The 16475-nt window shown below is 39.4% G+C and overlaps 1 protein-coding gene across 3 annotated transcripts in view; it reads right to left on the bottom strand.

Moving 5' to 3' along the window:
* LOC149246740 (phosphoenolpyruvate/phosphate translocator 1, chloroplastic-like) overlaps positions 1 to 16475 on the bottom strand; it is a 155922-nt gene that overhangs the window by 71248 nt on the left and 68199 nt on the right. For all 3 annotated transcript variants that reach the window (XR_016266552.1, XR_016266551.1, XM_089458008.1), the window contains exons 2-3: positions 273 to 395; positions 8 to 160 (exon numbers count right to left, since the gene is read on the bottom strand). Coding sequence is in view for 1 of the 3 variants with exons in the window: in XM_089458008.1 (XP_089314134.1) it covers positions 8 to 160; positions 273 to 395 (276 nt within the window). In the remaining 2 variants the exon portion in view is untranslated. The remainder of the gene's footprint in view (positions 1 to 7; positions 161 to 272; positions 396 to 16475) is intronic.

The raw sequence follows: 16475 nt of genomic DNA, 5'->3' as shown, positions 1-16475 counted from the left end.
TACTTACCTCCCCCAAAACTAATGCTGATAAAAGGACAGAAAAAAAGGGTTCCATGGCTTTAATTGTATGTGTGAAGGAAACTGCAACTTTTCCGAGGCTCATGTTAGTGAAAAGATTTCCCATAGTGTGAACACATGCCAGCGGCAAAACTGCCAAAAGCTGAAATACAAGTAATTTGTCGATGATCAGTTCGTATTAGCAAAACTTGCTGCTCAAGGTCAAATAACTCGCTGTCAAAAATGGTATTTAAGTCAAGAGAACACAACCCTACCTGTGAACTCGTTACTTTAGGACTCTTATACAGTCCAGTAGACCACGTCAACAATACAACTACAGTTCCAACAGCAAACTGAAAATTTGTGATTGTAATTGGATAGGGAAACACCTTCAAAACCTGTACAAAAGAATGGTTCAGGAATAAAATGACTGCCAAACAGCTCACAAAATCTTCTTTAGCTTTAAACATGTTTTCCAGTAATGTAAAAGCAAGCAGGTTAATGAAGCACAATGATAATGAACATAAAGATTCCTCATTAAAATGCCATTAAAAAAACACACAAGAGCTAGCAGTAAAGATAATCTGAGAAAGCATGAAGATTAAAACCTTTCTCAATCGGGCTGATAAATTATATACTTAATGGTCATATCTAGTACTTCAGATATTTAAGTTAGAAAGTACACTTTGGAATAAAATCAATTTCTTATGACTTTAGTTTAGAATCTAGATTATACATTTAATTATTTTCTAATTATGAGAATATGAACAGTCCTCCCCTCCTTGTACCCACATAATAGATTTTTGGAAAAATAAAGCAATGCATTTCAATGGCTCTCTGTCAATAGTTGGTATACGTTTTCTGCTATTGTCGTAAGCAATTTTCTAATATAGTATCAAAACCACCATAGAGGACAGCATCTAAAACATGTTGAAAGGTGCAAGAGCAGAAGAGTGGGCAGAGAAGAACTGACAAGGTTAGCATCGTGTGTGAAGGTAGTGCGAGAGAGAACAGCCGTGGAAGGCACAAGGGAGAACATCCATGAGATTTAAGATTTTTACTGTATCGGTGTTTGGTAATTAATTTTAATGGTGAAGATGACCACACACTAATTTTATGTTGAATCCCAGTCAGAAATTTAATGTGCATAAGTTCAATACATGGAAATGATGAATGATTTCCACCTTCCAATACATGTGTCTATTGGGAGTGGTGACCCAGAAAATCATGAGACAATCAGATGAGGAAATTGAACTTTGAAGTACAATAGGACCAAGCAGTCATGGAATACAAAAAGAAATGACTACAAGAATAGAGAAGAAATCATGCTCAGCAAAATGTCGATGACAAAGCAAGTGCTTCCACAAATGCAGAATGTGGAATATGCATGCATAGTATGGAAAAGGCCATGGGAGATGCACAAGACCTCAAATAAAAATGAAGATTTAACTTAAATATATGCTTTTCTCTATGCAAATGGAAGCAAGAGAGTCATTTGTCGAAGTTGAAAAACATTAGGGATCAATTATTGGCTACGGGAAGAGAAGTAAATAAAGAAGAGTATGGTTGTAATTACCTTCAAATTATCCTTCCATGATTTGAGAATTCGTAGAAACTTCTAAAAGAACTTCTAAATCCATAACACATTTTTTCAGAAGCTATTAAATCAATGGTGACAAAAGAAGATAGAAAATGCCCTACCATAGTAGCAGTACTAGAGCATCTACATGTACAAATTCAGGTAAGGGCAAAAATAAACTCAGAACTAAGAACTTGAAGTGCCATTTATGGCATCTGAATGTTGAGTGCAGAAAAAGAATGTGGAATGTTGTGCATGGCCAACAAAAAGCAGGATGTTGTGTACCTAACCACCTCATCTTTATTGTGTTAAAACAAATTTACAGGATACACATGAGAGGTGGAGTATGATATATTATTATACACTAAGTCATTTGATACAACGAGGGGGATCCCCATTTATTTTATTAATTAGGCAGTTATGCTACGTAATTGACCTCGCCAAAGCTCATTTCCAAGACTCAACAAAACTTGGAAAAAGAAAAAGAAAAAACTTAACATACAAGAATTTGGTTAGTCTAGGGAGTCTGTGGGCGCATACACATTTTCAGGTAATCAGGAAGACTCATGAGTCCTCAACAAGACCGATAACTTTGCACCTGCAACCCTATTAAATAAGGAAAACTTATAACACATTACTCTCTACTAAAGTCACTTAACAGAATGTGAATTTATTCCATTGAAGTTTAAACTATATAATAACTTACATTGAAGATTCAAAAATTTAAAGAGACATTTAAAACAATAACACAAGAAACTACTATTTAATTTTCAGCTGCTCATCATCTCCAAATATTGGGGCCTATGTTGGTGCTGCATCAGGCTATGATATACTCCATTTTTTAATGCAGAATGCATCCTGCCTAAGCAATCATCTTCCCATCCCTTCTTACTGAAGCAAGAATCCCCTTAAGCAAAACATCTTGTCGTTCCCTCTTCATGAAGCAAAGAATTCACCTTAATACATGGAGTAGTCCAACTCATAGTTTTAAACTCAAACTTGGGCTTGGAATTGGTGAACAGTCAACTTGGACTCCAACTCAGACTCAGATTGACTCAGACCAATCTATAATTTCAACGACTCAATTTACTTAAAAATGCATAAAATAATTAGATTTAAAAAAGAAAAACATGTTTTGAAGATTCTAAACTATTAGAGACAAAAATATGTAAAGTAAAGATTACAAACCATTAGAGACAAAATATGTGAAGTCTACTCATGCATATACCATGTAAGGGTGAATATATCAAAAATTTTCAAAATGGCACCGAGTGCAATACATATCAACAACAAGATAGATAATTATTAATCAATGAGGCTTTAAATGGCCTCTAAACTCTAGAATCTGAAAAACATGCTACAACCATCTCCTTTTGCCTACACTTCTCTTCCTCAAATTTTGCAAGCTGATTTTGCAATTCCAATCTAATCTGCCCAGTCTCCTTCAATGGAGCCATGCATGGGGCAACTTGGCCTCTTATACCAGCCAAGTTTCTTTCAATCTAAGAATCACCACGCCGCCCCCCCCCCCCCCCCCCCCCACCCCACCAAAAAAGAAAAGAACTTCTAGACTTAAGAATTAAAAAAACATGCTACAACCATCTCCTTTTGCCTAGACATGTCTTCTTCAAATTTTGCAAGCTGATTTTGCAATTCCAACCTAATCTGTCCAAGCTCCTCTAATGGGACCATGAATGGGGCAACTTGGCCTCATATACTAGCCAAATGTTCTTTCAACCTACGAATCCCAACGCCACCCTCCCTTCCCTAATTAAATCTGCTCACAAACAAGTTCAGCATGGATCCAAGCAAGGTCTTCGACTTTTGGGGCCATTGTAAGAATTTCAATTTGCAAATTCAAATACGCAACATTGAAAACCCTATCTTAAATTCTTATTATGCAAAGTTCATGCTTCAAACTTCAAAGCTCAAAACGGTAGTGGGCTGAAAGTACAAAGCTTTAAAGGCATATGGTATACCTGGCTGGCACAGATCACTACCCTTCAAGGCTGCTCCAAAATTCCAAATGCTCACAGTGCTCAATAAGAGAGGTGTGAGGTGTAAGACAATTGCCGAACTAGCTCCAATCTCAAGCCTCACAGCTGTTTTTCAAGATTTCAGCACCGCTTCAACTCCAAATGTTGAATGAGAGAGGTGTGAGGTAAACTGGGGGGGGCAGGGTGTTGCTCTTTATAGCAATCTTTTAGGGTTTGAAGATTAGGTATTATATATTTTTCTGAAAAAAAATGAAAATTTCAAGGCAAAGGCCACACAAGGGATTCCTAGACCACTGGTTTGAGTAGGTACAGATTCCGCTGAGTAAGGCCAGTTTGGTACCGAACCGTCCAAGCCATACTCTGACTCGATCAATTTGGTACCAACCCAGCCCACAGAACCAAGCTAGGTTGAGTTGAAGCAGTGCCCAGTGAACTCGATCAAGTTGACCAAGTCCGAGTTGACTCAGACCACTTTTCAAAACAGAGATCCAACTCATGTACCTAACTAGAAATTTATGTAGTTGAACAAAAAAGATAACCTCTTCAAGACATGGAGCTAACCTTCTTCTTCTTCCTCACCCAATTCCTCTTCTTTTGAATCTCCATAGAAACAAATTTGGGGATAAATACAAAATGTTTATCATAGGTCTTCTAGAAAAGTGTATTTAAAACCAAAACTGGTGACCACCCCGGTCCACCTATCCAGCTAGTTTTTGAGCCAGAACCAAAAAAACTGAACTGGTTAGATCTCAACGAACCAGCCTTTAAAAAAATACATGAAATAATTAATTTTCATTGAAAAAAAAATTTAAGATTTAAGACCATGATTCCAAACCAATATAGACAAAATACACAAAGTTTGTTCATTTATATACCATGTAAAGGTGAATATATCAAAATGGCACCAAGTGCAATACATATCAGCAGCAAAATACATAGTCAATGACGCTCTAAATGGCCTCTAGATTCCAAGAACAATGCTACGAGCTATGGGGCCACTACCCTACTACAAGTCTACATATCAGTGATCAACATGATCGCGATTCACTCCTCATTATGATCAAAGTCAAACTCATCACCACTACTAGCCATTGGATCCTCAAAAGGAGCTACATAAGCATCATCTGGCTTAGGGGTCAAACTTCTCAACTGGTTAAGTCTCAAACTTCTCAAGGTATTCTGCCCTAATATGACCTATCACTTCATCTGGTGTTTTACATGGCTTTACTTGGCCTCTTATCCCAACCGAGTGTTGTTTCAACCTGTAAATACCCCCTCCTCCAACAAGCAAAGGCCACACAAGGGATTCCTAGACCACTGGTCCGAGTAGGTACAAATTCAACTGAGTAAGGCCGGTTTGGTACCCAACCATCCAAATCATACTCTGACTCGGTCAATTTGGTACCAAACCAGCCCACAAAACCAAACTAGGTTAAGTCGAAGCAGTCGCCAGTGAACTCGATCAAGTTGACCAAGTCCGTGTTGACTCAAACCACTTTTCAAAACAGAGATCCAACTCATGTACCTGACTAGAAATTTAAGTAGTTGAACAAAAAAGATAATCTCTTCAAGATATGGAGCTAACCTTCTTCTTCCTCATCCAATTCCTCTTCTTTTGAATCTCCATCGAAACAAATTTGGGGATAAATACAAAATGTTTATCATAGGTCTTCTAGAAAAGTGTATTTAAAACTAGAACTCATAACCAACCCAATCCACCTATCAAGCTAGTTTTTCAACCAGAACCGAAAAAACCGAATTGGTCAGATCTCAATGAACCGGTCTTTAAAAAACTACATGAAATAATTAATTTTCAATGAAAAATATAATTTTAAGATTAAAAACCATGATTCCAAACCAATATAGACAAAATATGCAAAGTTTGTTCATCTATATACCATGTAAAGGTGAATATATCAAAATGGCACCAAGTGCAATACATATCAGCGGCAAAATACATAATCAATGACGCTCTAAATGGCCTCTAAATTCCAAGAACAATGTTACAAGCTATGGGGCCACTACCCTACTACAAGTCTACATATCAGTGATCAACAGGATGAAGTGATCATTATCCTAGATTTAAAAAAAAAACATGATCACGATTCACTCCTCATCATGATCAAAGTCGAACTCATCACCACTACTAGCCATGGGATCCTCAACAGGAGCTACATAAACATCATCTGGCTTAGGGGTCAAACTTCTCAACTGGTTAAGTCTCAAACTTCTCAAGGTATTCTGCCCTAATATGCTCTATCACTTCATTTGGTGCTTTGCATGGCTTTACTTGGCCTCTTATCCCAGCCAAGTGTTGTTTCAACCTATAAATACCCCCTCCTCCAACAGATTTTTGGCAATATTTGCAGATCATTTTGCAATCAATCATATCACAATGAGCCCACGCAATATCCTTCGCTTTTGGAGGTATGGTGGCTAATTAAATATTTGAAAATTGCGAAGGAAATAAATCTGCAAATAAAAAAATAATGGAGATAAGTAAAATTTGGAAATAAAAAGGGGGCAAATTTAGCTTGCAAAAAGGTTGAAATTTAAAACTTGAAAACTAAAAGTTGAAACTTTAAAGAACACAAAAAGAAATTAAATACATGGACAACAATCAAATATGGAATTTTTCAAGTGAAAACCCTTACCTGGAAATGAAAACCAATTGCATTAGCCTCTTGAAGACACCAACTCCACTAGACAACTCCAAAGTAGCTCCAAAGCAGCTCCAAGATGACAAACACAACCCAAACTCTCTATTGTTACACTACTCCAACAAAAACTCAACACTCTCCAACCTCACAATGAAGCTCACAAAAACTCCAAATGAGATGTGTGAGGCAAATGAGAAAGGAGGAATGCTTTTAAAGGCTTGGAAGGGTTGTTTTTTGAGGGAAACAACCCCTAGTCTACCACAAAACCACTTACAGTTGCTCAAAACAACTGTGTGTGGGGTCCGCAGCCGTGTTGGCAACGACACAGCCGGCTTATGACGAAACCAATTGATTTATGGCTGAACTAACCCATTTGGTACCAAACTAGATGGTTTTTGACTAGTTTGGTACCAGACCAAGATGTGCCTCGGCCCAAACCAGGTTCATTGGCCAGGTTGACCTCTGAGTCTAATGAACTTGGCTAGTTTGACCAGTTAGCAGTTCGACCCGGCCAATTTTTAACACTATGATTTAAAACAATGTTTTAACTTGTCACCAAAGGTTTCTTCTTGTCGCAAATTTTGAGATTTGCACACGTGCCAAAAATATAATCTCTCTAGTGTGTGCCAAAAACATAATCTCTTTACTTATGTAATCCATTCCATCATTTTACGTGAAGAACATGCTTGACCTAATTAACTTGAGCATGAAACCCATGCTTATAAAATAATAATTCTTTTTCTTCTTTTTCTTTTTACATCAAATATACAAAATCAAGAGCACATGAGTCATTAAGAAGACCAAACCTAGTTACATCTTTCAACAAGAAGTGCGCCATGGATATCAAGATGCAGAACTGCAAGCCTGTGGCTACGCCAATGGTGACCAATTGGAAAAAAAATTGATGCTTACAAGTAAGAATCAATGGACCCCACTTTATACAGGTCATTGATTGGGTCTCTAATATCCTTGGTCAACACCAGACTAGATATATATTTTACAATCAATACACTAAGTCAATTTATGGTTGAGCCAAAGCGAGTGCACTGGGTGGATGTAAAACACATACTCAGGTATCTGCATGGAACGGTGGAGTATGGGTTGAGTTATGTCCAGGGAGATGGAGTAAAGCTAGTGGGTTATTCAAATGTTGACTGGGCAGGTTGCGGTGTTGACAAGAAAAGTACATCGGGTTGTTGTTTCAGCTTGGGGTCTGGAGTTGTTTCTTGCTTCAGGAGGAAATATAAGTCATTTGCACTGAGTTCTGCTGAGATTGAGTACATGGCAGCGAGGTTGGCATCATGTGAGGCCATTTGGCTTTGGAAGTTACTCATGGGATTGTTTGACCAAGAGTTGGAGCCAACCATGATACATTGTGACAATTAGAGTTACATCATGCTCTCAGAAAATACAAAGTTTCACGATAGGTCAAAACATATAGACATCAGGTATCACTTCATCCGAGACTATGTACAGAAAGGGAGGGTGAAGCTGCAATATGTACCTACAGATGCGCAGGTTGCAGACATACTCATGAACGCCTTGATGAAAGGCAAGTTCTCTTCTTCAAGGACAAGTTGGGAGTGGTGCATAACACCTTCCTCGCTAAGAGGGAGTGTTAAAAATTGTAGCTCAGACAAGTGTTTCCGCATAGGCCTTGTGTCCAAGTATGCAGAAGACAGCTTAATAATTACTTATTTCAGCAGTTTTAATTATTCCTAAGTTTTATTTAGGAAAAGTACATTGATTTAATTAATTAATGTAAAATTAGACTAAATGATGACCCATGGTATTCTGATGACCAATGGTATTTTGCCTTAGAAGAATTATAAATTGTTGGAATGAGTGAGTGAAGAACACATTATTTTCGAAATCACTTTGAGTGAGAGAGAAGAGGGTCGACTTGGGTGAAAAATAGGAAAGTCGAGCAGCTGAGGAGAGGGGTCGTACTCTAGGCGGAGTGAACAAGAAAAGAGACCGAGTTTTCTGCTAAAAATGTCGAGTCCTGGGCCGTGGAAAGGGGGCTATATGCTGCTGTGGAAAGAGACCGTACTTCAGGCCGTACCAAGCAAAAGGGAAGGACTGACTTCTGGGGCTGTTGATTGGTTATAATATCTGTGGTACTCCGTACTGTTGCTGTAATATTTCCCTAAACCTAATAAAATCCCTCTTTCCAGGGTAAATAGCTGTGTAAAAATTGAGTGTTGGAATCTCTATTTTTAAATTGTTAGAAGCTCAGCTGTGTTAACTGTGGATAGATTTCAGATTTAAATTTTTTGAATTTTCAGTAAAAATAAAATCTAGGTATAAAAATTTACTAGCTCATTAATCTGATTCCTGGGCTTAGAGAATTTATTATTTGACAGTTATCACTAGGGCATGGTCATGAGATTGTTTTCTTAGGAAAATATCATCCCTTTCCTACCCCTCTACGTTGAAGGGAGTTTAGTGACATCTTTAGCTACAAAACCAGATACACTACCCTACCTTAGCACATCACATATTCTCTTATCCGATACATGGGTTCCACATGCCCAATATGTGTCCTAACAAGATAAGCTACCCTACTCTCATGCACCACAAAACCGCATGTTAAATACATGGATATATGGGCCCTAGGTGTCTAACATATCATTTCCACGACTAGCCCACGTAGTTAACCGGGGGGTTAGAAGGAGGGCGGATGCCCCCCTTCGTTGCGTCGATTGTGTAGCGGGGGGGCTCACAGAGGGTCTGAGGTGTATCCGTAACCCCACTTTATGGGGTCCGAGGCAGCGCCCCAAAAAATTTTGGTTTTGGACACTATGTTAGGTTGGGTGGACCCACTATGGTTTTGTGCATGATTTTCGCACATGTTTTTAGACGCGATGGTTTTCGGTCCATGGTATTGGACGTGATGGTTTTCGGTCCATGGTATTGGATGCTTCGGCATGTATAAATATGTATTATAACATTGAAATGAACATAATGAAAAATCAAGCTGGTAGTCCCGATTTTGGGATCCAGGGGAAATCTCTGTGTAGATGTGTTTTATGTGTTATGCTCTCGCATTGTTTATTTTCTGTGTTTTAGAATTCGTATGCACATAATTTTTGTACGGGGTTAAAACCTACATTTGGTATCAAAGCAGTTTTGGCTTCAAGGGGACGCCTTTGTTGCTGAGGGGTTTCGCTCGGGCCTGTGGTAGACTTTGTTCAGTGGGAGATCTGCGAGATCAATTCTGGTGGTGAAAGAAGATGGCGAGCAATGGAAAGATAGAGATCGAGAAATTTAATGGTCAGTGTTTTGAGTTGTGGAAACTCAAGATGGAGGATCTGTCGATGGATAGAGATCAGTGGATCGCGGTAGATCCGGGTACTAAACCAACAGGACTGTCCGATGAAGAATGGAAGAAGTTGGATTGGAAGGCAAAGAGCACAATACGATTGTGTGTTTCAGATTCAGTATCGCTGAATGTATCAGGGGAAGCTACGACGAAGGCTTTGTGGGACAAGTTAGGGGCTTTGTACCAATCTAAGTCTCTGGTGAATAAACTGTTCCTGCGGAAAAAGCGGTATAACCTGAGGATGAAAGATGGAGACTCGGTGACAAAGCATCTGAACGCATTTAATAATGTGGTAAGTCAGTTAGCATCTGTTGATATTAAAACTTCAGATGAAGATAAGTGCATCAAGTTGTTGTGTTCTCTACCAGATTCATGGGATAATCTGGTTATTGCAATAGGTAGCAATGCAATTGCCTTGCAGTTTGATGAAATAGTCTCATCCTTGCTGATGGAGGAGATGAGACGGAAAAATATGGAGAGCCAGAATAGTGATGCCTTGTCTGTACGAGGACGGTCCCAGAACAAAAACAAAAATAAGTCATCTAGTAGGAGATCTAAATCTAGAGAGATATCTAAATCTCCAGGAAAACCTGTAAAGGTGGTGTGCTGGAAATGCAGAAACGAAAGGCACTTCAAAAAGGACTGTAAATCTACAGCTCCTGATAAAGGAAAGGGATCTGATGATGCTCCTTCTGCAGAGGCGAAAACCAACTCAGATGAAGGTGGAGATGTGTACTTGGCTTCTTCAAGTACACATGTAGATCATGAGACATGATTGATTGACTCGGGTGCATCCTTTCACTTCACTCCCCATAGAGATTGGTTCTGCAAGAATGATAAATACGATGGTGGTGATGTTTTCTTAGGGGATGATAGGAAGGCTAGAATCATTGGTAGCGGAAAAGTAAAGTTGAAGTTGCAAGGTGGAAGGGTTAGACCACTTCCTGTTGTTCTGCATATTCCTGCATTGGCCAAAAATCTGATTTCTGTAAACAAGCTAGATGATGCAGGTGTAAAAACAGTGTTCGAGAAGGACACCTGCAAAATGGTTCGGGAAGCACTGGTATTGATGCAGGGAGTTCGAATTGGAACTCTGTACAAGCTGCAAGGTAGCACTGTTATTGATGGGTGCAACAATTCTGTGGTTCCTAAAAGTGGAGCAAAAAATCTAGTGGTCTCTGGAGAAAAGACCATGTTGTGGCATCAAAGGCTTGGACATATTGGAGAGAAAGGCCTTCGAATGCTTCATGGTAAAGGTATGGTAGAAGGTATGAGTAATAGCTCTCTAGATTTTGATTTCTATGAAAATTGTGTATATGGGAAGCAGAATCAAGTGAGTTTCCCCTCTGGTAGTAAGAGGGCGAAACAGATATTAGACCTTGTGCACAGTGATGTGTTTGGACCTGTGAAGGGTCCATCACTGGGTAAGTTTGTGTGCTATGTATCATTTATAGACGACTTCTCAAGAAATACATGGATATATTTCCTTAAGAAGAAATCTGAAGCCTTTGACATGTTTAAAGAATTTAAGGCTCTAGTGGAAAACCAGACAGAGAAGAAGATAAAGGTGTTGAGGACAAATAACGGTGGAGAGTTTTGCAGTAAGGAATTTGAAGAATTTTGTAAGAAGTGTGGAATAGCATGACAAAAAACTACTCCATATACACCTCAACAAAATGGAGTTGGATACTGGGCAGAGGCGGTGGATACTGCATGTTCCCTGCTCAACAGGTCACCTTCATCAACGTTGGAGGATAAGACTCCACTAAGAGTTATGGACTGGTAAGAAACCCTCTCTCTCACATCTGAGGGTATTTGGATGTGATGCATATGTACATGTTCCAAAGGAAAAACAAACCAAGTTGGATAATAAATCTGAAAAGTGCATCTTTATTGGGTATAAGGATGGTTTAAAGGGTTATAAGCTTTAGAACCCAGTCACACGGAAGGTTGTGTACAACTGAAATGTGGTGCTTAGAGAGGTAAAAGATGTTATTAAACATGAAATCCAACCAAAGGAACCTAAGAAGATAGAGTTTGAGCTTAAGGAGGAAGAATTAGACTCTACAACAGAGGAGGAATCAGAAGATGAAGAGCCACAAACTCCGGGTGTGAGAAGATCAGTTCGAGAAAGAAAGCAACCAGAAAGGTATAGTCCATCTGCTTTCTGTTCAAATTTTGCTTTATCTATTACTGACAATGATCCTAGAACTATGAAGGAAGTAGTGGATTCAGAGGATGGAAAACTCTAGAAAGAGGCCATGGTTGATGAAATGGCATCTTTGCACAAAAATGAGGCTTGGGATCTGGTGGAGTTGCCGGCTGAAAGGAAACCCATTGGCAGCAAATGGGTGTTCAAGAAGAAGACAAACGCAGAAGGAAAGGTGGAGAAATACAAAGCTCGGTTGGTAGCAAAAGGTTATTCCCGGGTGCCGGGAATTGATTTTGGTGATATTTTTTCTCCTGTTGCCAAGGTAACTTCTATTAGATTACTTTTATTTGTTGCTGCTGCTTTTGATTTTGAGGTAGAACAGATGGATGTGAAGACAGCATTTCTTCACGGGGATCTGGAAGAGGAAATATACATGAGGCAACCTGAAGGCTTTACGGTGAAGGGTAAGAAAGAATTTTTATGCAAGTTAAATAAGTCTTTGTATGGGTTAAAATAGTCACCAAGGATGTGGTCTCAGAAATTTGATACATTTAGACGGGAACTTAGCTTCACCAGAAACAAAGCAAATCACTGTGTGTATTTTAAATTAATTAGTGACCGTGTTATTTCTCTGGTCTTGTATGTGGATGATATGTTGCTGGTTGGACAAAGAAATTATCCAGGATTTGAAGACCCAATTGTCCTCCAAATTCGACATGAAAAATCTTGGTGCTACAAACTATATTTTGGGCATGGAAATTAAAAGAGATCGAGCAAAGAGGAAGCTCTAGCTAAACTAGAGGAAGTATGTCGAGACAATACTGCAGAGATTTAATATGCAGGATAGTAAACCGGTGAAGGTTCCTATTCCTGTAGGTGTGACGTTATCTGCTGAACAGTGTCCCAAGACACAAGAAGAGGAAGAGGACATGCCCCGGGTTCCATATGCAAGTGCAGTCAGTAGCCTGATGTATGCAATGGTCTGTACTAGACCAGACATTGCACATGCAGTGGGAGTATTGAGCAGGTTTATGTCAAAACCAAGCAAGGAGCACTGGACAGCAGTGAAGCGGGTTTCCAGGTATTTGCGTGGCACTAGTGATTATGATTTGTGCTACCAAGGAAGATCAGGATTGGACAGAATGTTGGATATTCATGGCTTTGTTGATGCAGACTGGGCTGGAGATCTGGATCAGATAAGATCTACAAGTGGTTATGTGTTTAACCTATTTGGAGGTGCAGTCAGTTGGATGAGTAAGAAACAATCTATAGTAGCACTATCAACTACAGAGATAGAATACATGGCAACCACTCATGCAAGCAAGGAAGTAGTTTGGTTGCAGAGATTGTGCTCAAGTATGGGGTTAGTACAGGGAGCTATAAGGATAGACTGTGACAGCCAAAGTGCAATTTTCTTGGCAAAGAACCCCGCATATCATTCAAAAACAAAGCAAATTGATGTTCAGTATCACTTTGTGAGGGATATGATAGAAAACAAAAAGGTGATGTTGGTAAAGGTGGACACTTTGAAGAACACTGCAGATGCATTGACCAAATCTGTGAGCTCTGAGAACTTCTATTGGTGTAGAGAGACAATGGGCGTTTCAGGGCTGGAAAAATGACTAAACTCTCTTGTGGCCCCCTGTGGAAAGAAAACAACAAGTGGGAGAATGTTGGGTTGTGTTATATTCTTTCCACGACTAACCCACGTAGTTACCTCTTCGTTGCGCCAATTGTGTAGCGGGGAGGGGGGTCACAAGGGATTTGAGTTGTACCCGTAACCCCACTTTATGGGGTCCGGGGCAGCGCCCCGAAAAATTTTGGATTTGGACCATATGTTAGGTTGGGTGGACCCACCTATGGTTTTTTGCATGATTTTCACACGTTTTTTTTTGGACGTGATGGTTTTCGGCCCATGGTATTGGATGCTTCGGCATGTATAAAAATGTATTATAACATTGAAAGAAACATAATGAAAAATCAAGTTGGTAGTCCCGGTTTTGGGATCCAGGGGAAATCTCTGTGTATATGTGTTTTATGTGTTATGCTCTCGCATTGTTTATTTTCTGTGTTTTAGAATTCGTATGCAGGTAATTTCTGTATGGGTTTAAAAATTTACTAGCGCATTAATCTGATTCCTGGGCTTAGAGAATTTATTATTTGACAGTTATCACTAGGGCATGGTCATGAGATTGTTTTCTTGGGAAAATATCATCCCTTTCCTACCCCTCTACGTTGAAGGGAGTTTAGTGACATCTTTAGCTACAAAACCAGATACACTACCCTACCTTAGCACATCACATATTCTCGTGTTCGATACATGGGTTCCAACTTCCACATGCCCAATATGTGTCCTAACAAGATAAGCTACCCTACTCTCATGCACCACATAACCGCATGTTAAATACATGAATATATGGGCCCTAGGTGTCTAACACATCAGATATGTATCCTTTGAAGGACACATCCAACACATTTGGACATGTGTCCCCTACATGTCAGATGTGCCCTCAGTGTGTCTCTCATGTGGACTCAAAAAATTATATGGAAAAGTGCCTTTTAGGTTTTTGTTTGGTGTTTAAAAGCAACATTTGGCCTAACAAACAATTACCATTCAAGCAAGGAGGCGAACACAATGTGGAGGTTATCCTATCTTCACAAGCCTTGACATTTAATGCAAATTAAATCTGCATTTCATTTTCTGTATTTGTCATTTCTGAGTTTTGTTAGAACTGAGTATTGTTCCACTGAAACCATGGTCCAGTCATCAAGGGTTGCTGCTCAAGAGTCAAAGCAGAAAAATGTTTGTGGCGGTCTTCCTCCTTTCTTTCCGCATCCAAGTGCTATTGCTGCTATTGTTAGTGCTCTCTCTGTTGCATTGGAGCTGCCAATTGGTGGAAGAAAGCTCCAACAGTAAAACAAGTTAATCGAGAGAGCAAATACCCACTTTGAAAATATGTATCCAAAAGACCAATGCTCAGGATTAAGGATGGTGGTAGCTACTATTGGACATGCTCATTTTGCAATGTTGAGTTGAAAAGTATGTGTTACCATGTCAAACACCATTTTATTGGGCATCAAGAGAGGATTGGAGCATGTCCAAAAGTTAGCGTAGGGTTTGAAGTTTGAACCAAAGACAATGCATCACTAAAGAGAATGTGGTTGGTGAGGAAAACGTGGCAGAAACATGATGCTAGACAAGTAGAGATGAGGATTTTCTCTCATGTTTGATGTCATGCAAGGAAGTGGGAGTGGAGATGAATGAGAGTGGTCCAGGAATAGCAGCAAGGAAGAAACGTGCCCCTAGTAGTGTAATCAACAAGATCTTTCAAGTAGAGTTGTGAGATTAGATGGATCTCCCTATTGGACCCTATCTTATCTCAATTTCTCTTCATGCACACTCTTCTTTCTTTGTTGAGATGTGTTAAGCTCTAACTAAACTAGTTCCAAATTCCAACAGAGTATGTACCTCCTAGTTCAAAGAAGTTTAGGAACACAATATTGGTTGATGCAAAGGAGCTGGATAAACTCCTTACACCTAATAAATCATCATGGCCCTTATCCAGTGTTAGTAATGTCTCTGATGAATGGACAGGTATAGTATGCCATCCCCTCATAAATTTCATAGCGTCATCTAAGAATGGCAAGTGTTCTTCAACATAGTCAATCTCTTCAATAATACAAGGATGCTAATTACATGGGTGACTTGTTCACTGAAGTCATTGAAGAAAATAGGTGTTGATTCTCATGTGCAAATTATCACAAATAACACACTCATTTGCAAGGATGTCCGCATAATTGTAAAGACTAAATTTCAGCAGGTATTTTGACAACATAGCATTGTTCAATGAATGAATTTGGCACTTAAATCTATCATTTCCAATGTGTACTGAGTTAGGGCAATTTTGACCTAGGGTTTTTCCAATAAACTTCTTTACAAAATTGAACAATCCATGCAATAATGTTAGCAAGTCACTGTCTATTCAACAATAATACCAACGTTCATAATTCAACCAACTGTATGCCAATGTTCGTAATTCAACCAACTGTATTAAGGTTCCAGTGATACGTTGTCTAGTTCTAGACTTAACAAAATACAACTACTGAACTGTATACAGACATCACACTTCTAATATCCTTGAATTCCCTAATCTGAAACCCTACCAACAGACTGCGAAAACTCTTACAGAAATAACATCAATTCTGTTTAGACCCACAAACTTCTTCAGCAAGTGACGAACAGCCTTGTCGCAGAAGATTCTTGCACAGAGTGCAAGGGATTTGACCCTTTTCTCAATCCTGTAGATTTGGCGGCTAGGAGTGGCCTGATCGACTTAATTCCACACACAGATCTCCCGATGGGCTTCGGTGCTTCAGAAACTCACTTTACTAACTTCGGAGGGCACTGCACTACTCCAGGAATCCTCGCACCAGCTCAGATGACTTGTCCTTTTGTCACAGAGGATTGTGGTACTTCAAAAAATCATTTTACTGACTTCAGATGTGTAAAATCCCCAATTTTGATTTTTCATTTGAGGAGATTAATGGAGTTTATTGAGGAGGTGCTAGGCTTAGCACAATTTTGTAGTTCGAGTTTTGGAGATGATTTCGACTTGAGGAGCTTAGGTGAAAAGGCAAGATTGCAGTTCATTGGCAGATGGGGACCACAAGAGAGAGAATTTGATCAAGAGGGGTGCGCACTTGTGGAGGAAGAGAGAAAAAGGGAATGCGCACTTGGGGAGCAAGAGAGAGAAAATGAAAGGGG

The sequence above is a fragment of the Pinus tabuliformis genome, chromosome 7 (genome assembly GCF_031772625.1).
Source record: "Pinus tabuliformis cultivar Carrire ecotype Pingquan chromosome 7, CPIR1, whole genome shotgun sequence".
Classification (NCBI taxonomy): domain Eukaryota; kingdom Viridiplantae; phylum Streptophyta; class Pinopsida; order Pinales; family Pinaceae; genus Pinus; species Pinus tabuliformis.
The sequence above is the reverse complement of the archived record's forward strand: the minus strand, read 5'-3'. Positions and strand labels throughout refer to the sequence as shown.